General features: G+C 37.6%; 1 protein-coding gene across 1 annotated transcript in view; it reads right to left on the bottom strand.

Moving 5' to 3' along the window:
• NBEA (neurobeachin) overlaps positions 1–25,664 on the bottom strand; it is a 627,916-nt gene that overhangs the window by 117,817 nt on the left and 484,435 nt on the right. Inside the window, exons 41-42 of the mRNA XM_060128644.1 lie at positions 2,097–2,214; positions 1,671–1,773 (exon numbers count right to left, since the gene is read on the bottom strand). Of these exons, the coding sequence (XP_059984627.1) occupies positions 1,671–1,773; positions 2,097–2,214 (221 nt within the window). The remainder of the gene's footprint in view (positions 1–1,670; positions 1,774–2,096; positions 2,215–25,664) is intronic.

Below are 25,664 nucleotides of genomic sequence, written 5' to 3'. Positions count from 1 at the left end.
CGGGCCTAGCCGCTCCGCGGCATGTGGGATCTACCCGGACCGGGGCACGAACCCGTGTCCCCTGCATCGGCAGGCGGACTCTCAACCACTGCGCCACCAGGGAAGCCCAGATGATTATTTTTTAAAAGGAAAAAGTTAGGCCTATTTGTGAGTTCCTAATGTCAATTCCTGGAAAAAATTCTTGACTTGATTAAACAATTTGTAAGTACTTGGGAAAGGAAGTAGTGATTACTATGAGTCAGCTTAGATTCAATAACAAGTCTTGCAAAACTAACTTCATTTTCTTTTTTTGATAGATTGAATGCATTTTTCTTTTGACCTGTATTTTATATAAGTACTTCATTATCTACTAATGTCTTAATTTAATATTGTCATTCAACTAGCAAATATCCTAGGCATGTGCATACATGTCAGTGAATTGGTCTTACACTGTAAACTTAATACGAGAATAGATACTTTGTAATGCAGGGTAACTCCAGTTGAGTAGCACTTAAAAAGCACCTTTGCAATTAGGCAGTGTGCTAAGTATTGTAGATTAAAAGATAAATAAGACACAGTCCCTGTCTTTTACATGTCTGTAGCCTGTTTAAGAGAAGATAGACAAAGATTAGTTTTCTTTTCCATGCATGCAGTGCTCTGCAACAATTCCCAGGGACTTAATGATCTATGTGGAAGACACTGTTGCTTGTCTGTCCAAAGCCGACACAGAAAATGTATATTTTTCAGGTAGGAAGTGGCAGGGAGTTGAGATATATTTCTCCTTGAATTCTAGGGGATGGTTTGGCTTCGTGTGCAGCATTCAGTGATTGTTTTAGGGGCAGGAAGGTGACCCCATTCTGGCCAAAGGGACCTGAGATAAAAATTGCTAAAGGCTTCTAAATATACTCCATCCTAAAACACAGAAGTTCAAGAAGAAATCCTTTGTGTCTTTTTCCTACTTGAAAGCAGTTGTGTGAAGATGTGGTGTCTGGAGCAGTGGTGGTTATTTTGTGAATATGAGGCCAACTGAGAGTCCTGACATCACTGAACGTCTGAGCCAATACTAGCAACTCCTTCTTAACTCCACATCTTTCATAAAACAACCCCCCCGAAGCAAAACACTTATTGCTTAAGCCACTTTTAGTTAGGTATTCAGTTACTTGGAGCCGAAAACCAGCTAACTGATATTAGTGATAAACATAATTACTATGTTTTCTACTTAGAATAGTATTTTTCAATAAAATAAGATTTCAAAATAATGTTTTTAAAATACCAAGATGAGAGATTTAAGAATGATTAAAATCACATCATAATTAATGACTATTAATCTCAATAAACTCTGAGAGTTTTATTACTTTAATGAAGAAGCATTTATACATAGCATTTATAAGAACAATTTATATCTTTTGTAAGATCTTCAGCAAAAATGTCTTAATTATGTGCCAGCTATAATATGCAATCAACTTTTTTACTTCCTCATTTATATATGTGTTAAATAAAATTATGCCCTATTCTGTCATTCTTAAAATAGCTGTTTTCATAACCTCTTTCCCTACAAATGACCTGCAGAGGAAGACAATTCCTTGATTTTAAAAATAATTATAGTGGTATAAACTTATTTAGATTTTCCGTCATATTGAGATTGAAATATGTTAACAAACCGTAGATAATGTGTAATATGATATAATTACCTGGCTTGCGGCAAACCATAGCTGGTCCCTACTCCAACCCGAGGCAAGCTATAGACGACTTTTTTTACTGTTGCTTGATCAGGGAAATTAAACATAACTGAGGCTGTGGTAAGAAGAAAAAACATGATTTAGAAAACCACAGGAGAGCTAACCATCAATTTCAGAAATCATTTTCAAGTGCCCTTCATGATTTATTGGTAAAGGTAATGAATCTTCACGGAAAATCAGATTTCTGTGTAACTTTATCCATGAGAAATCTAGGATTAATGTCTTCAAGCAAATTAATTCTTTTAATATTTTTATTTTAGCGAGGGCATATCAAAGAAAGAAATAAAACAAAAAAAAATCAAGTCAGTATCACACCATGTAAATGAATAACATCCAAATACGAGCACATTTTCTTTCAAAATATTTAAGGGGACTTACTTCGGTTCGCCATAAATACTTCCAAAGCAGTGTTCTGTAGAAGATAACGCCTTGAAAATACAGCTCGTATCTCGCTGAACATCCATTTTCCATGAAGTCCCTCAGTGTATGCAAGAACCTAAAATAAATAGTTTAAAGGGAAGTGTCAGTCAGTTAAATATGTGTCTAAGACTCAGTGTGACAATATCTTAGACAGTGCTGTATAAAACTCAGTAAATTATGAATGAATTCATGATATATCACATGATATAACTCATGAATTCATGATATATCACAATATTGCCAATCGTTTGATTCTGTATATTTGCAAATTTTCTACCTTTCTAAAGTTTTAGTTGGCTCATGAAGAAATGAAGGAACAGAAAAGTTATATGTTCAAGGTGACCCTGTGACTTAAAATAGAAAACGTGTTATGCTTTTGTGGTCTTGTATATGATTGGCTGGACCACGTGGCCTGACATACACTTTTGGTTCTTTTCTAATGTCACTTTTCCTCCTTCTTCCTTGCTTAACGAAAGCCCACTTAGCCCCAAAGTGTCCATGTGGTCAACCCCAGGCAAGGGGCCATGACTGATCTAAGCCAGGGGTCAATGAACATTTTTGGTAAAAGGCCAAATAGTAAAAATGTTAGGCCTTGCAGGCCATCTGTCCTTCTCACAACTATTCAGCTTTGCCACTGTGGTGTGAAAGCAATCACAGCCAATGTGCAAATAAATGGGCATGACCTTATTTATAACAATGGCCTGAATTTGCTTCTGAGGTCAGAGTTTGTCTGATCCATGGTCTAAGCTAATCATGATAAAGTTATTCTTTGCTTTTTCCAAATTCCCTTGCATGTAGGGGCAAGGACATTTGGCCCAGAACTGGCTAAGGAGAACAAAACCAGTCATTTGGGGATGTTTCAGAAAAGCTGATAAAATGAGTCATATGTAGCTGGCACACTCCTTTCTCTTCCTTGCTTGAATGGAGATATAATGGTAGAAACTACAGCAGCAATTGTGTAGCCATTAGAGGAAGGCCAAGGGAATCCCAGCAAGGTTGGCGCTAATATTGTTACTGAAACAGTCTCAGCAACTATCCATATCTGGACTTATTCTTCCATGATACAGATGAATCCATATTTGATTAACCCACTGCAATCAAATCTGCGACAGTTTCCTTCCTGATACACCAACGTATTTTAACGATACATGAACACATTCTCTACTTGCACTGCTGTACCCTGTATAACCTACTACACTTATATTTGCTGCGGTGAAAGCAGAAACTAGTTACTGAGTTTTACATACATGATATTCCTTAAGGTTTGAGAACAAGTTATGAAGTCCTTTTTCACATTTCCTTTCTCTAGGAATTATATATCTCTGTGTGTATATTACATACCATATAATTATATTATAGTTATATTATCTATTCATCTTTTTATTTTTTGAAGAATCCATTTTCCAGCTCCTTAATTCAGTTTTCGTCTTTCTCTACACACTGGAAGGTTTTTGGAGGCAGTCAGACATCTGTTTAAATCATGAAACATTTTGGAGGCAGTCACAGACCTATTTAAAACTTGGCTCTGCTATTTACTAGCTATAGGAACTTGGAAAAATTATTTAACTCTATCTGATTTTTGTCACCTGAAAAACAGTGATAATAATACTCATTACTGGTTAATTTAAGTGGAGACAAGGAATGTAAAGTGCATGGCCTAGCTATTGTTTAAGTTCTGTTTATATGTCCTTTCTGTTGAGCATAAAGTGACAACTGTTTTTCAGTTTCTACATGTAAAACTTCTTTTTATACATTTCACAAAAGGATTACAGTGACTTGCCACAATTTACATTAATACATTCTTACCTGGGTGCAACAGTTTCCAGATTTGAATTTCATAGACTAGCATAATTTTCTTTAAATGGAAAGAGTACTAATACAGGGTTGATAACTCTTATTTTGTCAGGTAGGAATAATTTTAAGACAGAACAGCCAAAACAACAAAACCTATCTTTCACTATGACCATTATTTCACTAATATATGTATATTTTATATATATATATATATATATATATATATATATATATATATATATAAAGGCCATTTGAAAACCCAAAGAGTAAAATGAGTATACTCAGAAAAAAGGAGAGATCTTCCCATGAAAGCTGTGTTGGCACCCTTATACTAAATCTGGTATGCCAGGAGGATGGATGGAGATTATATATATATAATGAATATTATATATAATATTTTATATATTATATATAAAATATGTATAATATTTATATATAATATGCATATTAGGCTGTATACAATATAGAGAGAGATATATATTAGTGTGTGGGTATATATATAAACACACATATACACACACTAATATTATCTTTCTCTTTGGGAACCACGATGCAGTGAACATCTGACCAAGTATTCCTTTCCATTAAGCATGTTATCAGTTTATTTTACTTCTAGCAGGCAGGTGGCTCTCAAACACATAGAAGTTGGTTTGACTCCTTAAGTGCCCCATGCAAAACCGTCTTACCAACTGCGCCAGTTATCAAATTATTGCTTCCCAGCTCCAAATTCACCCTTAATTGTTTATCTTGTGAAAGTGAATCTGTGCCGTTTATTTTTCCTTTGCTAGCCGACACCATGTCGAGGTCTATCAGGAAAGGACTCTGAAGAGATGATGCAGAAGAAAGGGGTTTTTCTTCCTGGTTCTGTGTGCTCACCTAGCAGGTCCCTGCAGAGCGTGGGCTTCTCCAGTGCCCGGCTCCTGCAGTGTGTGATGGCTGACAGCACCCAGTGACCAGCAGTTTTCTCCAGTAGCCCCCTGCCCCAGACAGTTTCGTAACAGAGTGCTCTGGTGAGAACCCTCCCATAAACAGATTCACCAGCTCCCTAGAGGGTGGTTTTCGGGGAAGTTCCAAAAGGCAGAGCTCCAGCGAGCTCCCTCAGCAGGGCACCAGAGTGACTTCTATACCACGAAGGGAACTATAGCCATGTCCTCCCTAACAAGGCCAGGAGGCCTCTTCTTGGGTTCAATGTCAGCTCAAAAGACAATGGCTGCTCCTCATATGTGCTGTTTCCTATATTTTTTAGAGTTCTTTTTATTTCTTACTAACCATTCCCTGTTTCTCCAATATCCCGTTATAATTTATAATTATTTCTGTTTTTATAAATTATAACACTTCCCCTGTTTAAATTGCTATGTGGCCTCTTTCTCTTGACTGGATCCAAACTGATACAGGAACTCAATCAGTTCTCCTACCACCGCTTTCACAGCTCCAGGTTGGGACCACAACGGTCCTCAGGGACCCTCAGGAGCAAGAAAAAAAGGAAACTGAGATCATCAGAGGAACTCAGTAAAGCCTGGAGGCAAAGAGTAAAAGGAGACAGAATAAAATTAAAAGAAAATTATTTTGCTAGCAACTAATAAACAGCTCAGGAGGCAAATTCCAAAAGATAGACCCAAAGGTCCAAGCTATTTTGAACAAGGGCAGCATCATCTGAACGAGTGGTACAGTCCTTACCAGAGGGGCCAAGGGAAAGAAAATTTTACTTTACAGTCACCCATGTGACAGTTCAGCTTTTGAAATCCTTTAAAGAGGCTGATAAAAGACAATGCTCTGAGATGTTCATAATTCCCTGCCGGGAAACCCAACAGAGCCTAGAGTCCTTTTGTTTTTTTTTTTACAGCAAGCCACCTCCTACTTTTTCTTCTTGTTTCCTTCAAGATTGATTATGGAATGAAACTCTCCTAAATTTTTTTATTAAAAAAGTTTTGGCTGGCATCCAGCTTAGAGTTATCATGTACTAACCTCCAATATCTCTTCTATGACATCACTGTGTTTGAATTCTGTGCCTGGCACTTATTTATTTTTTTGCTTGTTTTTGTCAGTCCCCTCCCTGTGACGTGAAAGTTCCATGAGAACAAGGCCCTCATCTATCTTATTTACTGCTCAATACACAGAGCTTAGAGCAGTGCCTGGCACAGATGTGCTCCATATACATTTGTTTGTTGAATAAATCAGCAAGAGAAACGGACGGAGATAATACATATGGGGAAGGTTACAAAGAGATCTTACAAAGTACGTGCATCTCTGACTCCTTTGCTGAACTGGAAAAAGCTTTCCAGTTTCGCCTCAGACTTCTCGTGTTTATTATCCTACTGGTGGAGCCCATCAGAGGTCTCTTCTGTCTTTAGATTTAATCAAGATCTAAACGAAGTGATCTAAATAGAATAACTGGTTTCTCTTTTCTAGTAGTTTAATCTGCACCCACAAGGAACTCCAGATTGGGTTATACCCCACCTTGGAAGACTCTGTCCCCATAAAAAGGATTCCTTCACTCTAGAGGGTTGGGCTAAGGTGTTTTAGTTCATAGACTTACGCCTCGCACTTAAGAAAAATGTATACTGAGGCGTGTCACAGAATATCATCTGACACCTCTCTTGAGCAACAACTTTATTTCTGATAAGTAATTAGACTTTTTTTGTAGTGAAATTAATATAGATAGGATGGAATATAAAAAGTAAAAAAAAATGATGAATGGTTGAGACAAACCACTAGCATTCAAACAAATTTTGTGATTGCCATGACCGCCTGGGACTATACCCCGAGTCCCCTTTCCTCTCCTCTCCTCATATGCAACGAGAGGGTAACCAAGAGAGAGCTCACCTACACACACTTGGCAGCTCGTGGAGGCTTAAAGTAGAAAGCTGTTAGACTGGAGCAGAGTGATCGGTTAGGACGCTGCTTCGGGCAAGTGATGAGGAGTTTAATCAGTTTGTATACGCTTCAAAAGTGCAAAGGAATATCATTTATAGTTGATTAAATACTGAGGTTATGGCATGTTTATATAAAAATCTGGGCATCAAGCCTACATCTGAAATATGACCTGATACTATAAAATTGCCTGTATTTTATTTATACCTCTACTAGTTACATAGTGTTCTGTAAGTTTCAGGACCTTCTATAATAACTCTTTAGGTTACTTTTTCATTATAGTCCAAGATATTTTTCTAAACCATATAAGTACTTTCATTTATACTTGAGGTTTGTGGTTTTGTTTTCTTTCTCAAGTCGACCTTCCCGTATCATCTGGTTTGTGCTTGCTGGTCTCTCCAAATTATTTAATATACTATGAAATCAATCAACAAATGCTAACTAGCCTACTCAGTTTCATTTCATGAAAATTGAATAAAGATAACTTTTATTACAGCATATAGGTCATAAATAAGAAAATTAAAGCATCCTGATCACGAATTTTATGCAACTTTTGTGATTTTCTTAGGCGACCACTGAACTGTTTTGAGCTAAGGGCTTAATATCCAAAAGAAGTGAAGGGAGAGCGAGATCATGCTGGCTTTATACCCTGAGGTCTGTCCCACTCACTTATGAACTGAAACACACAGGACATAATATAAAACAAATGTAATAGAGACCCCTTGTAAACCACTTCGCCCAAATGTGTGCTTAACACATATTATTTGATGATTGTGTTGAAGAAAAATAGGGTTGTTGTGCACTCATGTGTATCAGACATGCACATTTGTCAGAAACATGGGTATGGCTGTCAAGTCAGTTTCATCTTTTTTCTTTCAAAGGCAGCTAATATTGTGTGACCTAAAAAGTACTTGTTTAGTGAGAGCTTTGCTGATCTCAAATCATCTGATGCATATATTAGAACAAGTATTTGGATATGAAAAAACTAAATTTTGCTTCAAGTTATATTTTCTGTTAAGAATTGATGAAAATGATGTGAACGGGTGGAGAGACATGCCCTGTTCAGTGTTCATGAGGCCATGATATCCAACAGACACTTGCAGCTTGAACAGTTTAATTAAAGGGCTGTTAGTGCAATGGAAAGCTGTAACCCCCATTACTTTTATAATTCTGTACGAGTTATCAATGATTCTGGATGGAACAAATATATTCAGGATGGAATAGCTCAAGAGTAATTTGAGGTTTGCATTCATACATGATCATCCCTGCTCTTTGCCCTTTTGCCAGATGAATGAAGAGGAGTCTGATGCCCAGAAGGAAAGCAGAACCACAAACTGGAAGAAGTTTGGGTTCTAAAATGACCATGTGGAAGATCATCTCTGGCTGGCAGTTGCTGCCATGGTACAGGGGGTGAGGAAGTGGGAAGCAGCAAAACAGCAAGGCGTTTGGAACTCCTTGCTTCCAGTTCTCTCCACCTGCCTTCGTGATACTATTTCCTCACCAAAGGCACGGAGAGCATAAGATACAAGAAATAATTATTTAGAAGTGTATGGAAAAAAGGAAATAGCAACACAATGGACTAGCCTCTTCTAACTGGGCAATGAATAACTCTCCAGGAAGTAAGTTAGGTACGCATAACTTAAGAGTAAGTTTCCAGATCCTTAACTTCTTAAAATCTATCTGCCTGAAAATGAACATGTGAGGGAAATACAGGTTCTCTTTCCCATCTCTCTTTTCCCACTGCCCTTCTCCAATTAAAAAAAAAGGGTGGGGGGCTCTCTATGGTGTATTATCTAGGGTATAAAATCTGTTGAGGGGCTAGGAGCCTCAAATAACGGACAATTCAAAATTCTGATGGAAGTGCTGGAAAATTGTATGTCCTTAATGACTGGATTAAAAAAAAATATTTTTGCAAGTTAAATGATTTCCTAATTCTTTACTTTCAAAGAGTTGAAGTTGGATCTAATCAGGCTGTCAGTTGGGAGATAATTAAAAATAATTTTTCACGATAGATCACTAGGTGATTTCTAGCATACAACTTAGAAGTGGTACAAAAAGCTATATGAATACGGTGTAATAAAACTTCAACATCCTTCTATTTATTTACAATTTAAAACTGTGAACAAGATTTTTCAACATATCTACAAAAAATAAAGTTGGAAACTACAAAGAGGTATCACCACACACTGGTCATAATGGCCATCATCAAAAAGCCTACAAATAATAAATGCTGGAGAGGGTGTAGAGAAAAATGAACCCTCCTACACTGTTGGCGGGAATATAAATTGGTGCAGCCACTATGGAAAGCAGTACGGTGGTTCCTTAAAAAACTGAAAATAGAGTTACCATATGATCCAGCAACCCCACTCCTGGGCATATATCCGGAGAACTATAATTTGAAAAGATACATGCATCCCAATGTTCATTGCAGCACTATTTATAACAGCCAAGACATGAAAGCAACCTAAATGTCCATCAACAGATGAATGGAGAAAGAGGATGTGGTATATATACACGATGGAATATTATTCAGCCATAAAAAAGAATGAAATAATGCCATTTACAGCAACACAGATGGACCTAGAGATTATCATACTAAGTGAAGTAAGCCAGACAGAGAAAAACAAGTATCAGATGATATGGCTTATATGCGGAACCTAAAAATATATATACAAATGAACTTACTTCCAAAACAGAAATAGACTCAGACATGGAAACCAAATTTATGGTTACCAAAGGGGGAAGGGATAAATTAGGAGTTTGGGATTAACATTTACACACTACTATATATAAAAGAGATAACCAACAAGGACCTACTGTATAGCATAGGGAACAATACTCAATATCTTGTAATAACCTATAAGGGAAAAGAATCTGCAAAAGAGTGTGTGTATATATATATATACACATATATATATATATATATATATATATGAAACTGAATCACTTTGTTGTATACCTGAAACTACCATAACATTGTAAATCAACTATACTTTGATTTAAAAAAAAGAAAATTAGGAGTAGCTTTAATATTGATTCCTGTATTGTTCTAGCAATAAATAATATTCATATGTGGATATACTAACCATTCATCTCATTAAGAGATGAATTTCCAGTAGCATTTACTTTTCATGTTTAATAATTATTTTTCAAAGCTCACAATATATTTATGTTGTATGACTGTAAGCTGATAATATTTGTAATAATAATTTGTTCCGGAATAAAAATGTTAAGCACGTCAAATTTTATGGCTTTAGGAATTTAAAATATTAAAATTTTAATTCACTAGTATATGCTTTCTGCATATTAGTAGAATATAATGATCAATATAAGACTTTCAAGCATAAAATATTTTTAGAATAGATACATTTTGGGGAGGGAATCAAATGGAAATATTTGTTGAGTGAGAAAGAGGAATTATATAAAATGTCCATTTGAAAAAAGAGATTATTTGTACATTTTAAAGTGCATGATGATGGTAACCAAATCATTATTCTTTTGGATATATTTGATTCTATTGGGCATATCTGAAAAGTGAATAAGAATTTTATTTTAAAATATCAATGTGTAGGAACGTGTTGGATACCACATCTTTAAAAAAGTTTTAAACTTACGAAAAAATTTAAATGTTAACTTAAACATGTGTAATATGGTATAAAATACTTTACAGGGTAGGTGAAAAAAAGGGGACAATTACAATGGACCCACCCTGTACAATAAAGAAAACCTCAAATATCTGATGGAAGAGTCTTACTTTAGCCTCTTATCCAATCAATAATGAATACAGTCATCAAAATAAAACTGTCGGGGTAGGCACTATAATCAGTAAAATCTAAAATGGACCAAAAAATGATCATTGAATCAAAGCTTTTCACTAAAACTTAGATGGAAAAGAATCAATCCTGATGAAAATAAATAATTCATGTAATATAAAATTGAAATGGAAAAAACTGAAAATGGCTTAACTGTGAAGTAAATGAAAACGATCAAGAAATTAAGCTAGGGACTTCCCTCATGGTGCAGTGGTTAAGAATCCGCCTGCCAATGCAGGGGACACAGGTTCGAGCCCTGGTCCGGGAAGATCCCACATGCCGCGGAGCAACTAAGCCCGGGCGCCACAAGTAGGGAGCCGGCGAGCCACAACTACTGAAGCTTGCGCGCCCGTGGTCTGCAGTAAGAGAAGCCACTGTAATGAGAAGCCCGTGCACCGCAACAAAAAGTAGCTTCCGCTCGCCGCAACTGGAGAATGCCCATGCATAGCAACAAAGACCCAACGCAGCCAAAAATAAATTTAAAAATCTAAAAAAAAAAAAGAAAAGAAATTAAACTGGCAAAATGATGGTTTTCAGGAAATACATTTTCAATGAAAACTGAACAATATATACTATATTGCTATACTTCTGAGGTTAAATATTCATAAACACAGCCACTATCACTATATGGCTTAAAATTACAGGGTCAAAATATCGTATAATTGGGAAAAATTTAGGCAGCCCACCTACAGAGAGCTTTTTATTTCACAACCTTGCATTTTGCTCTAATTCATGAATTTATGTACCTGCCTCTCCTAGATTTAAAGCCTCCCTAGGGTCTGCCTCTCTTACTAGCTGTGAGACCTCAGGCAAGTTAGTTCATTTTTAATTCTTAAGTTTCCATATCATAAGATGGGGGAAATGATAGTACCTAACCTCACAGGGTAGTTGTGAGAATTGAATGAAATAATTCTTTAAAAAAATGCTTAGTACAGTGCCTGGCACACAGGAAGTGCTTAACAAATGTTAGCCTCCTACTCTAATTAATGTCTACTTTCTTGGGTGTATCTGTACAGACATACTCATGAACACACACTCAGCGCGTCTCCGGTTTTAACTTTCATTAATGACACTGCCAGCAAGGGAGGAGAAAACCTGGGCCATAGCATATGACCTTTAAAACCAACAGCCACAGCTCTTGCTTCCTTGGTGGCAGCTTGCATTCTAGAAGTTTTCCGAAATCACAGTACTAACCTCTAACTAGAAAGCCTCACTATCTGGGACGTCAGCTACCACTCCCATTGTTAGTAGTGATAACGCTAGGAAGGTTTCTTCCTATCTAAGAAACAGCCTATAATCGGGCCAGCTCTTGCTACAAAACTTGCCCTCATGATTTATCAATTAATTTTTTAGCGACGCTCACTTAACAAGTATTTATTGAATTACCACCATGAGCCGCTGGCGAATGAGAGGCAGAGTCCCTGACTTCAAAGAGTTCAGTCTCTTGGAGACTCACCAGCAGTGGGGAAGGTGGGGGAAAGCAGGGAAGGAAGAGGGTCTCAAGCAGAAGGAACATGTATGTAAATATGGTGCTTTGGGGAATGCGTCCAGGAAGTCTGGAACATAGATTATAAAGAGGAGAGAGGTGAAAAATAACATTAAAATAATAAAAAGTGGATAGGGAGACAGGATGTGGGGCTAGATCACGTAATTCAAGTTAAAAGAGTTTGGACTTTTGGTCTGAGAGCAATGATGAGCCCCTGTGCTAAACAAAGATGTGAGATGATTAAATTCACACTTTAGAAATCACTGCTGTGACTACAGTGTAGAGCCTGTTTTGACTGGAGAAGGGCAATACTGTTGCAATAATCTATGCAAATGCTATTTTATAGTCATTAGTAGAAAACCATGAACTCTTTCAAAAAAAAGTATTATCTGTACCACTCCAATAGTATCTCTCACACTATGGGAAGTACTTTAAAAATGATCTATTTTATTACATACTTCCTCCCAACTGTAGAGTTCATGAGGGTAGAGACTAGGTTGATGCCATTTTGTAGTCCTTATAGAATCAGCACATGAAAGGAACTCAATCAATTTTGTGGAATAAAATATTTTAAAATTTAACTTACAAACTTTGATTTGCAGCTGGAGTCCTCTGTGCCTACTTCATCTTCAAAGGCATGTAACTCTCAAAATTACAGTAAAACTCTCAAAATTAAAAAATGATATTGGCAAGGTTGCTTCATTTTTGTCCTGCTCGTGAATGTTCCCATGTGTAAATATTATGTATTTGGCTGTGTTTCCTCATTTTCTCAAATTTGGCAAACTCTGAAATCTTGTATTTGTCCCTCTGCTGTAATTTTACAAAGGGAAGGGATGGGGGAGGCAGAACGCTACACTATTGGAAGGAAACTATTTTCTAGTTTCTAACACTCACTTTCGCTTCCACACTTTCCCTTGTATTATTCTGCATAGTGACAAATTTTAATATATATTTAAAACAAATATGACATATATATTTAATATGACAAATATATTTAAAACAAAAAATGACAAATTGTTATATATCTCCAAATAATCCTATCAGGTTATTTGGGTTTCTGGGTTAGAGGTTTTTCTTTGAATCAATTTGGTAATAGGGTCTGATTGTGTAGATACTATAAATTACCAGCACAAATTGTTTTCTGTTTTCGGAAATATTTCTTACTAAAGTTTTAGATATAGTAAGAAATGATACAAGACTAGATGGGGGAGTTGCAGTAATTATTGCTGCAATAGTGAAATCAGTCTTAACAGAGCAGACATAATGGAGAATTGCTTTTCACTAGAGATCTAGTTATGGTAAGGAGAGAAATCTTTTAGAATATTAATTTTTTTTTTTTACTTTCCAATTTTTGTTTTAGAAAATGTAAAACAAAAAATTTAAAAGTAGTGAGAAATGCATAATGAAGAGAGAATTTTTTTTAAATTTAAGGGTGAAACATTTTTCTCTAGTTAACATTTATTTATATCTTCCTGAAAAAAAACGGCATGCAATACAAATACTAGTGCACTTTTTAATTCATACCCATTACAGCTTCAAACACTTAAAAAAATTTTGGATCCCAGCACATCAATGAAAATCCTAATACAGTTTAAAAAGCATATATATGTATGGTATATAAGTATTTAAGAAGTGGCCACTATTAGTGTTAATAGTGGTAGAAAATTCCATATTAAACCACAAGGTGCATTACACCCAGCTCTTACGTTGCAACCATGCTGATCACTTTCAGCTCCCAAATGTGCCATGTTCTACTCTGTCACGCTTCTGTGCCCTTGAACACAGTGTTTCTTCCGCCTGGCAGATCCCTCCCTATTCTGTTCTTCTGATTAACTCCTATTAACGACTAAGCAAGAAGAGCCTGCTGCTCCCTCTGAGAACCCTCTACCCAACTCTGACACTCACCAAACCATTATTACCACGGTTGGTTTACTTGCAAACCTGTGAACCCACTGATAGCCAGAATTTTCAATGCATCTCTGCAGTTTTCATACGTAGCACAAAGCCCAGCACAGAGCAGTCATTTAATAGTAGTGATTAATTATGAATGCTTTTATTGATCTATATTTAGTAATACTCATGTACAGAAAAGCTATCAATTTACAAGGTCTATATTAATTAAAAGCCATCCTATTAAGGTAGTCCAGAGTTGATTCCCAATTTATTATGTACTGGACAGGACATGGAAAGTGTCCCCTCCTGGTAATTTCCTTTTTACCATGTTGATTACCTGACCCCACCACTCTGGCCTTGGTGGACAGAACCGGGATGGACAGCTCATATAAAGTAGTTATCTAAGTATCAATAGAGTAGCCACAACTAGTGGCCGTGAGAATCCTGTCCATCACAGCAATGCTATTATGAATGCTGGCAGGCTGACCCCATCAGATAATCTTTCTTAATGATTTCAATGTGAGATATTCAGGGAAAATTTTAAGCAGGAGGGTGGGAAGAAGCCAAAAGATGGAGAAGGCAGTCACCAGAAATCATAAGGCAGCAGGAATTCTGAGGAAGCAGAAGCCAAGACATAAAGAGATGAGCCTAATGGTAGATGCAACTATCTCCTGCTCCAAACACATCTGGGACCACTTTGCTCTCTTGGCTCCAGTCCCACTGGTCTTCTTCCAGTCTTCTGTCCATACCATGTTGTTTTCTGTCACAGGGCCAATGCACATATTCTTCCCTCTCTGGAAACAGTTCCCCTCCCCTATCTGCCTACTTCACTTCTACTCATCCTTGAGCTCTCCTGACTTCCTATTTTCTCAACCGACCTCTCCCGCTAGGTAAAATCGCCCTAACACACACTCTCATAGCACCACATGAGAGAAGGTCTCTTCACAGCACTTACCGCAAACGCAATTTTGCACATTTATTATGTAATTTATTAATGTAATCTCCCTCACTCTGTGGCCATTTGTTTCTGCTCACTACTGTATTGCTTGGCACAGTGCCTGGCACATCACAGAAACTCAATAAACATTCTGTTGAATGAATAAATTTAAGGTATATTTAAAGTCAGTTGGTCTGTAGTAGCAAAAATATAAACAAAGACAGAGAGTAACCAGCACTATAATGTTAATGGGTGGCTGAGGTTGAAGGGACATTTAAAAGACTCAATGATTGGAACTCAGATGGAATTCCAGTTTTGAAGAAGGCCTGATGAGACATTCCCATTCGTACTTTACTATGCTTTCCTACCATAAACTCTGTAGTAGACACTACTGCTCACCCACTCAGGATCTACTCTGGCTTCCCCTCCCCTCCACCTTCCTGACTAACAGAACCCTGGTGATGTTCAGTTAGTGACCTCTTCCATGCACTTCTGAGCCAGGGCGCACCGACCTCATGGACAGTTCCAGAGGTGATCAGGCTTTGAAAAGTGTCCCCATTCTTAAGAGGGCACCAATGAAAGAGATGCTCCCTCTTTCCTCTAGACATTCCTGTGCTTAGGTTGATTTGGAGGAGTGTTGAAGCCACGTTGCTATTGGTGTGAGAATGAGGACAAACCAAGGATGACAGAGTGGAGATGGGGAAGGAACCTGGGTTCCTGAAAACATCCAGAAGCAGCTGAATCAATCAACCCAAGACACTAATATAATTCAGGACTTACTATTTTATGATAAATACACATATACACACATACACACATATATACGTATAAAGCCATTAGAGTTAGGGTATCTATTACTTGCCGCTGAAAGTCTTCTGATGCAAACTCTTATTACCTGATGTAACTTTCATGCCTCTGTTATTTGAAGAAGGAAAAAGCCTGACTAATACACAAACACCCACACACCCCACAAAACAGGAGATTTCTGTGCCATCTGCTCATGTTCCTGTGAACCTAAACTAAAACTAAACTAAAAAATAAAGTCTATTAAAATTTTGAAAAATATGCAGACATTGGGGCTTCCCTGGTGGCGGAGTGGCTGAGAATCTGCCTGCCAATGCAGGGGACACAGGTTCAAGCCCTGGTCCGAGAAGATCTCACATGCCGCGGAGCAACTAAGCCCGTGCGCCACAACTACTGAGCCTGTGCCCTAGAGCCCGCGAGCCACAACTACTGAAGCCCACGCGCCTAGAGCCCGTGCTCCGCAACAAGAGAAGCCACCACAATGAGAAGCCCAGGCACCGCAACAAAGACCCAACACAGTCAAAAATAAAATAAATAAATTTTTAAAATATATGCATGCATTAAACATTTCCATACTTTGTATATACTCTTGAATAGCTTCCCCTCCTTGTCTGCCTGATAAAGCCCTACCATGTAATAAAAACTTACTGTTCAAAAAACATTTCCTCAAAAAATATTTACCATTTATCAAGGATCTGCCAGATGGGTGCCAGGCTAATCAGGAACCAGGAAGACAGTATGAATGTGAACAGTTTTTCAAGTTTTAAAGACTTTTCTTTTTCAGTGAAAATTAGTAATTGAAGACTACTTTCCTACAATACCAGTTCAAAGTTTTCAAAGTGTGTTTTTACTTGAAAACCTGAGTATTCCTGGGCACTCACCGGTGCATCCTTGGGGTTCATAAGAATCTGTTTTTCTTTCTCTCAAAGTGAGATCTCTTCTCGAATTACTATCTCCCAAAGAGCAGCCATAGAATGAAACCCAATCTTCAGGCAGGGGATTTGCATTTGGAAAGTCCCTTAGATTGGGTCTTATTTTAATGTGTATCTGCTCACCACAGGATGAGGGCTACCCTTGACACATTTCTTCATACTACCAGTATGTAGCAATAAGCATGCACTTTATTAGCACTTAGTGTGGTGGACTAGGCTCATTTTTTACGTATTGGACATTAGAGGATGATATACGGACTGAAGTCTGACTCAACCACTTCCGAGCTGTGTAACTTGGGACTGTTCCCTAACATAACTGGGACACAGTTTCCACTTACATGAAATGCGAATGATCACATTCACTGTGGTATTAAATGAAAAAACATATAAAGTGTCGAGTGGAGAGGTTGGCACAAAGGTAGTGCTACATAAGTGTGTTGAACAAATGAACTCACAACCTCCCCACCAGGACCTTAAGTGAAACCCGCAGTCAGGAGTGACAAGAGCACCCCCTGCTGTGGTCTCAGCCCAGATCCTTTTCCTGTGTGCATTGTTCTCTGATCCACACTCTGCTTCTGCAGTTCACGTTGGTTCAACTGTCTGGTTATTTGCAAGAATTTGTTCTTGTATTCTACTTCCTAGATGACTTTGAGCGTTCTGTCTGCTGTGTTTGAAGTTTAATCTTTTAAAAAAAAATCTTACTGCTTCAGCTACAGACAATTCAGCTACTGAATTCCCTGTGTTATTTTTATTTCCACTCTCAAATTTCTATATTAGAGGTTAATTAACAGCTCTTCAAAAAATGCAACTCAGTTTAAATGTAAACAGCTCGGTAAACACCCCTTGCTTTTACATGAACGTCTTCCACAAATATCTGTAATTGGAGGCAAAAGGGGATTTAGAGATCTCCCAACTTTTGTTGGCAATGAAAATAGTATTTCCAGGGTTAGGCATCCCCAAAGGACTCTTCTACACCACTGAAATGTCCTAAGACTAATTTTCTTTCTTCTGTTTACTTTATATTCCTTGGTCGTAAACCTGTCGATTTGCAGCAAAATACTGCTTTGCTGAGAACTTGCCATTTATCTGTTTTACCTGATTATCATGGTCAAATACCTCTCCCCAGGCAAAGGCTGTCAGCAGCGCATATCATTTGTTCACCAAACAAAAATTTAGCACCTACTAGGTTCCAGATATCGTGCTAGGTGATGGGAAAACACTGGTGAATAAGACAAGGATGGTCCCTCCTTTTACGAAGCTTGTACTGTCTATTAATGTCTTTATAATTGACTGATATAATAATTCTATTTTACTGGGATGTTGACAAAAATTAAATTGGTTACTGTATTTAACAAGTGTCTCCACTATAAGTACCAGAGATCCCCTTTCTATAGGCAAGAGGATGTTCAGAGCGTTCCCTGAAGAAAGGATTAACTGAAACATTGATTTCAAACTTAGCTCTCAATGAATGGTAGCTCTGCTGATTACTGTGATGCCACTGAGACCATTGAAAGGAGCGCAGTTATAAGATTAAATCTGCATTTTAGAAAGGCCACTTTGGAAGCAGTGAGGGGGAGGACTTGGAAGGATGCTAAACTGGAAATCTGCATTGTGCCAGTAGGAAATGAAGGAAGTCTAAACTAAGACAGCTGCCGGGGTAGGAAGAGAAAGGGAAAGAGAATAAAGATATTTATGAGACAGAATGAATAGGACCTGAATGTTTTTGTTTTGTGTCATGTTGAGGTAAAGAAATGAAAGGAATTAAAACTGTTGTAAGATTTTCTGGTTCCAGTGACTACGTGAGTGGTACTCTCCGCCACGTTCTAGGATTAGGGTTACTGGCAGATGACGAGTGTTGTGAAAAAGATAAGAGGTTCAGTCCAGACGTCAGATATGACCATCACTCCACTTGTGACTGATGGTCATGCTTTGCACAGGCATGAACTTGTGCAAAGAAAATGTGTTGTCCACAAAAACAGTTAACCTATCGACACTTGGCTACTTTAAAGAGACGATAACAAGTAAATACAATATTAATAAATTAAGTATCTAATTTGTTATTAAAGTTTTGCCCTCCACTAATAACATAAATAAACCTAATGGGACTTCCCTGGTGCGGCAGTGGTTAAGAATCCGCCTGCCAATGCAAGGGACACGGGTTCGAGCCCTGGTCTGGGAAGATCCCACATGCCGCGGAGCAACTAAGCCCATGTGCCGCAACTACTGAGCCTGCGCTCTAGAGCCCATGAGCCACAACTACTGAGCCCACGCACCACAACTACTGAAGCCTACGTGCCCAGAGCCCGTGCTCCACAAGAAGAGAAGCCACCACAATGAGAAGCCCGTGCACCTCAATGAAGAGTAGCCCCCGCTCGCCGCAACTAGAGAAAGCCCACGCGCAGCAACGAAGACCCAAAGCAGCCGAAAATAAATAAATAAATTTATTTAAAAAATAAACCTAATAATATTATTTTCTCCAGATATGGAGGTTATTTATAGGTCCCAGTTAACCCTGTCTTAATGCCGAGTGTTCTTCCCCTGGTGCTCGCCATAGTGTCTGGCACACAGCAGTGAGGGCAGCTCCACGGAGCTCCACTGCATGTTTCTCCAATATTCATGTTTTAGTAAATAAATAAAAATGTATACTAGAGACATCCACATAACAAACTAATTTATAAAGAAGGTAGCTCTTGTGTTATACAATTCTACATGGGAGATGTACTATGCAGTGTAAGTATATTTAGCTAATTATAAGTTATGTCATATAGTTAACAATTTTTTTTTCATGCCAGAGCAGAAAGATTCTTGTTGGGTAGGTAGGTAAATTAAAGTGATTCTTATCCTTATAACTAATGCCCCTATGACTTGGGCAGGGGGCATTCCATAGAGGAATAATCTAGATGGGAAGTAGGGAGAAAAGGAGATATACCTATATGTATATAATTTCCATAATATACGTCTATATGATGTCTAATACACAAAAATAGATACCTGAGATTAACTGTACTATTTATCAATAATCTCCTCCTATGGACATTAAAATTTTGCTTAAAAAAAAGTCAAACTGGACTTTCCTGGTGGCTCAGTGGTTAAGAATCCGCCTGCCAATGCAGGGGACATCGGTTCGAGCCCTGGTCTGGGAAGATCTCACATGCCGCGGAGCAACTAAGCCCGTGTGCCACAGCTGCTGGGCCTGCGCTCTAGAGCCCGTGAGCCACAACTACTGAGCCCGTGAGCCTAGAGTCCACGCACCGCAACGAAGAGTAGCCCCCACTCGCCGCAACTAGAGAAAGCCCACGCACAGCAACAAAGACCCAATGCAGCCAAAAATAAACAAATAAATAAGTAAATTTATTTTTTAAAAAGTAAAACAGAAAAGTCACAAACTGTGCAAATGGCTCTTTCTTTTTTTTTTTTTTGCAGTACGCGGGCCTCTCACTGCTGCGGCCTCTCCCGTTGCGGAGCACAGGCTCCGGATGCGCAGGCTCAGCGGCCATGGCTCACGGGCCCAGCCGCTCCGCGGCATGTGGGATCCTCCCGGACCGGGGCACGAATCCATGTCCCCTGCATCGGCAGGCGGACTCTCAACCACTGCGCCACCAGGGAAGCCCAAAATGGCTCTTTCTTGATTAAAAACATGATTAACCTCACCCAGAGTAGAAGTGAAACTATATGGGGATGTTATTTTTAGCCACAAGATTGGCAAAAATGTAAAAGTTTAATAATACTGAGCTTGTAAGGAAAACAGGCAATCACAATACTGCTGGTGGAAGTGCAGGTTAATATAACTTATATCGAGAAAATTTTGTCATTACCTATGGAAAACTTCAAATACATATTCCCCTTGACATAGCACTTTCATTTCTAGGAATTTATCCTGTGGATATACGCCCAAGAAAGCAAGATGAAATATGTACCAGATTCTTCACTGAAGAACTGTTTATATATTAAAAAAAAGGAATGGAAGGAAATGCCCATCAATGGGAGGGAGGGGGAAGGTGCTAAATCAAAAAATTATTAAATAAGAAATTTAAAAAATAATTTAAGTATGGACTAAGCTTACATTACTCGAGGTGGCTTTAAAAAGAGAACACAGAGTTACAAATAAAAATTAGCTATGTAAGTGAATATTTAGAATGAGAAAGAAAATAATTACAACAAATACTGGAGGCTTAGAAATGTAGGTTGTTTTTTTCCTGAAGTCTCTTAAGGCAATTGCGTAAAGTGAGATGACAACACAATCCTTGGCAACTCTTATCTCTCACAAGGCCCTGTAGAGTAAGGGGCCCTGATGCTGAAGCTTCGTTAGCTTGTAGATTACAGTAAAACTACAAGTAAATCTGGGTGCATCAATGATGATGCATATGCTCAAACTCATTTCTAATTATTGCCATTTTTAATTTAATTTCTCAATATACATTTTAAATTTCTTTTTATAAATGTACCAATGATCAGAAACGTCAGGTATGTCTTAAAGAGGTAATAACTTCCTTAAGTTTACCATACCTATAACAAAGCTCTTTGACATCACAAGCATTATATTTAGTATTAAGCATATATTTAATATTAAGCATAATATTAATTTTAATTTATTTTAATTAACATTAAAATAATATATTAACATAATTTTTATTAGTAGTAAAATACCTAATGTATGTTCAACGTTATATTTCAAAGTATTTAAAAGATCTTTGGATATACATGGAAAAATACCTATTTTCTTCCCCATTTAAAAAAAAAAAAAAGAAAGGATTAATGCTTTCTTGCTTAAGGACTGATGTGCCTGTGTTCAGCTGCTTTAAACTAGCTTTGCCTGAAAGGTATTTTTCACGTGATGAGGAAAAAGATATTTTAATGCATTTTGAAATAAAAGTTCTAACCTCTAATAAATACCTAAGCATCTAAGCATTAAAATGAAATTCAACAGTAAATCAAAGCTAAATAAAAATTACATTTCCTTCAACTTTTTAGCTCCAAGATAGGGTTTTACAAAGTAATATTAAAAAGAAAGTTTAATATATGATGGCTGACAATTTCAAACTAATCCCTACTCTACTTTCTCTTTCTTTTCTGAACCACCGAAGCAAAGTCCAATAGACAGCAGAAGATGAATCTCAGGTCCAGTACAAGCTTTTCAAGCCTAATCAAATGGGTGTAAAAACATACATAAAAAGATGAAAGTACTTTGCTTTTACATATGGCAAAATAAATCAGCGAAAAGCTGAAAAAAGAAGTGAGATGTTCCATAGGGGCAGGTTAAGTCTGATGCTAATGCTTACTTAAAATGGTGACAGTCTGGAGTGGTGAAGCCTTGCTGGGCTGCTTTAATTTCTCCCTGGAATAGCTCTCTCCCAACCTTCTGCAGCACATCAAAGTCTCAGGAGCTCAATTAAAATTGGATTATATTGAAATGCTCTATCTATGGGAACTGTGTGCTCACTAACACTTTTCTCTCAGTAATATTCCAGATGACAGTTGCCCATCCCGATTTAAACAGTTGTCATAGAGACAGGGAACTAAAGCAGCAGAAACTAACAATACAAAGGAAAGGTAAGGGCTAAGATTTCTGTGAATGAGGAGCTTGCTTTTTTTCAGCAACACGGTTTATTATACCAATGACAAAGTACAAGAGACACAAACAGTATTACATTTTGTGTCTTGCATGTGAATGGAACGATAGCTAACAGTAGGATTACGATTATGTCAAGATATACAGCCAAATGTTTCCTATTTGGGCGTGTTCTGCTTACTAAAAATTAAAATCAATTGTTTCTCCCAATGGAAAGCAGCTATCAGACACTGTGAGAGTAAAGAGACTGCCTGTGGCCAGCAAGTCTATAAAGTAAAGATGTCAATATCTACTTTTTAATTGCAGGTAAACCCAGAAAGAATAATTTCTTGGCTAAAGACTTTTTTTTTCCTTTCCAACAACACAGTTTTAAAAGTTTAAATTTGGGGTTGAAATGATAAATTATGACCTGTGTACATGTATGTTTCCAATGCACACCAATTTTTGGTAAATGCGGTTAACTTTAAAAAGGGCCCTATCACTGACATTAAAAAAAAAAGTATTTCTAAATTTGATTTTGGAATTTATTTCTGGTTTTAATTAGCAGGTATTCTATAATCTTCTATAATTTCTTTTCCTGACATCAAAGGCTAACAACATGGGTGGAAAACTCTGTCAGCTCCCTAAAAGTCTAAGAATGAAGACAGCTTAAATTTCTGGCAGTTCTAAAGAGCAATGTATTTGAGACTGTGAGCTGCTACTAATGATACTATGTTCTCATGTAGATGGCATGTCTCTGGCACTGGGAAAACTCTTAACCTTTCTTGTAATTGGCTTATCGCAAGTCCTAAGGTTGTTTTTCTAACCATTGTGCAGATCACTGTGGAAATAAACGAACTATTGCTCTTTTATAGAGTACTGTGCTGTTTTTTGCTTTTTAAGATCTCAATACCTGGGGTTCTTTTTCTCTTGGGAAGACTCTGTTAGGATTTTGAAGTGGCAACAAGGCAGAGTGCACAAAGTGCAGGCCAAGAGGGAAGGAAACAAAAATGTGTCAGAAAATCTAAAAACCGCACAGATCAAAATTTGTCAAAACAAGGCCCTGGTTTAAACCAACAAGAAAAGGCCCCTAAAGCTTGGGACTTGACAAAGCATAGACCTTTTATTTATTTATTTATTTGTTTATTTATTTATTTATTTATTTTTAGCCCAGCTGTAGAAAACACCATCTAATGAACCTGTCTGGGGCGGCTGTCCCCATCCTGTCAGGCATGTCAGGAAATGACAAGCACTGGGGACAGGCCGCCGCCAGTCATAGACAGGCCTGCCAGCTGGAGAGTTCAGCCCCAATCTAATCACACCACCAGAAAATAACTTTCACGCTTTCAGCTTGACAGGATGGACTCGAGGAAAAAAAATTAGGGTTGGAAACAATGCTTTTTGTTTCAATTACATATCATTTTTACACAGTAATTAAAAGGAATCTACTGACACACACAATCCATGTTACTTCATATTAATGCAACAAAATGTAAATGTCATTATTAGAAACAGATATAAAGGTTACTCTGATAATATGGACACAGAAATGGGAAGTAAGACCACCTCTGTCTCTTTCCATACATATGCTGTATCATATTGGAAATTTGACATTGTTATCAGTTCAGTTTATTGCTATGATAATTGGTTATCTTCAAAGAATTTTCTTGTAAAATCACCAGGTAACAGTGGTACTGATTTTATTTCTTGTGTTTTGAAAACCAGTATGTATGAAGAGAGTAACAGGATAAAACTAGTATTTTCACACGGCATATTTACTGCATTTGTGATGTCGGGAAAAGGTGTCATTATGAACAAACACAATCCAGTGAAGACATTACGACTTGGATTGTGTTTATATTATACAACTTGACACAAGGGACTCAAAAGTGAAGCATTGTGATAAAAATCACAATCTGATTATTTCCGTGAATCAGATCGTTGTTTCAGCAGCAGGTAGCTCATCATATAAGTATGCTCAGTTTACACGTAACTGAAGTTACATGTAATATGTGTAGGTCAACACTTTGTTCATGACATGACCACATATAAATAAATGATCATATACAAAATATACCTACACTCAGTAGTGCTTTTCAGTCACATTTTCCAAAGGGTAACTGCAAGCATTGGCACCAAAACAAAAAAGTCAAATACAAGGTTCTGTGTGTGTTTGTGTGTATGTAAATGCACAGAACAGGTTGAAAGTGTTATTTATTCTGATTGCTAAAAGTAGACTCCCACCGCCACTTATTATTATTATTTAATTTTTTTTTTTTGCGGTACGCGGGCCTCTCACTGTTTTGGCCTCTCCCGTTGCGGAGCACAGGCTCCAGACGTGCAGGCTCAGCGGCCATGGCTCACGGGCCCAGCCGCTCTGCGGCATGTGGGATCTTCCCAGACCGGGGCACGAACTCGTGTCCCCTGCATCGGCAGGCGGACTCTCAACCACTGCGCTACCAGGGAAGCCCCTGCCACTTATTTTTAAAGTCATGAGTCACAAGATTCAATTTAATGGTAGTAAAATTACACTAAATATTAATATATTTGAAATATATTACTGAAAATATCACTACTGAAAATATGGAGTTGCCATCTATGAACGGCCATTCACTAGTCTGGCCAACTCGGTTAACTTAAGCAACCTCTCTGAGCCAGTTTCCTCATCTATAAAATGGTGAAAATGATGTCTGCTCCACAGGATTGTTGTGGATTAGATAGTGGGCATAGGGTATCTAGCACAATGCCTAAAATACGTGATTAACAAAGTTACTACCATATTTAACTTAAGAGAATCCAAAGCGCAAACCATTCAAAATTGGGTTTTACCCCCTAAAAATAATACTCCCTCTGGAGAGCATATGGGGCTGGATATTGCTTCTACTGTATAAAGGACAAGTTTTTCATAATAACCCAATCACACTGAAACCACAGTAAGTAAACAGAATGCAGTACCCAAGATGGGAATATGTCCAAACTATGGTTATCACCCTTACTCTCCCAAAAAGGACCATAACAACCTCAATGAATACAGGAGAATAGGACTTACTGATAGCTTCTCCATCCTGATAATTGAGGTGAAGTGGACATGCATTTAAAATTTCATATTTTCTTACACAAAATACAAGTTTCTAACATATAATGATTTTACTCAAGCTTTCATGTATAATTTTATCATTAGTTTGCTCAGTACTGCTTTCCTGCTGCATTATTTAATTCCTTTCAGTCATGTAGGAGAGTAAGGAGAGCTATGGCCTACTGACCTCAATTTTCACTTAAAGAAACAAATTTCTTTTTTGCAAACTAAGACAATTTTTCTCCTGTCAACCTTGTTTTGAAATATTAACCTTATTCCCATTACAGTAAATATTCATATTTGTCATCCAGATTTGCTTACAATTGCAACTTTAATCAAGTTATGAAATTGCTTGTCCTTAGTTTACCTATCT

The sequence above is a fragment of the Lagenorhynchus albirostris genome, chromosome 18, assembly GCF_949774975.1.
Source record: "Lagenorhynchus albirostris chromosome 18, mLagAlb1.1, whole genome shotgun sequence".
NCBI lineage: Eukaryota > Metazoa > Chordata > Mammalia > Artiodactyla > Delphinidae > Lagenorhynchus > Lagenorhynchus albirostris.
Note: the sequence above shows the minus strand (reverse complement) of the source record. Positions and strands in the feature narration are given on the sequence as shown.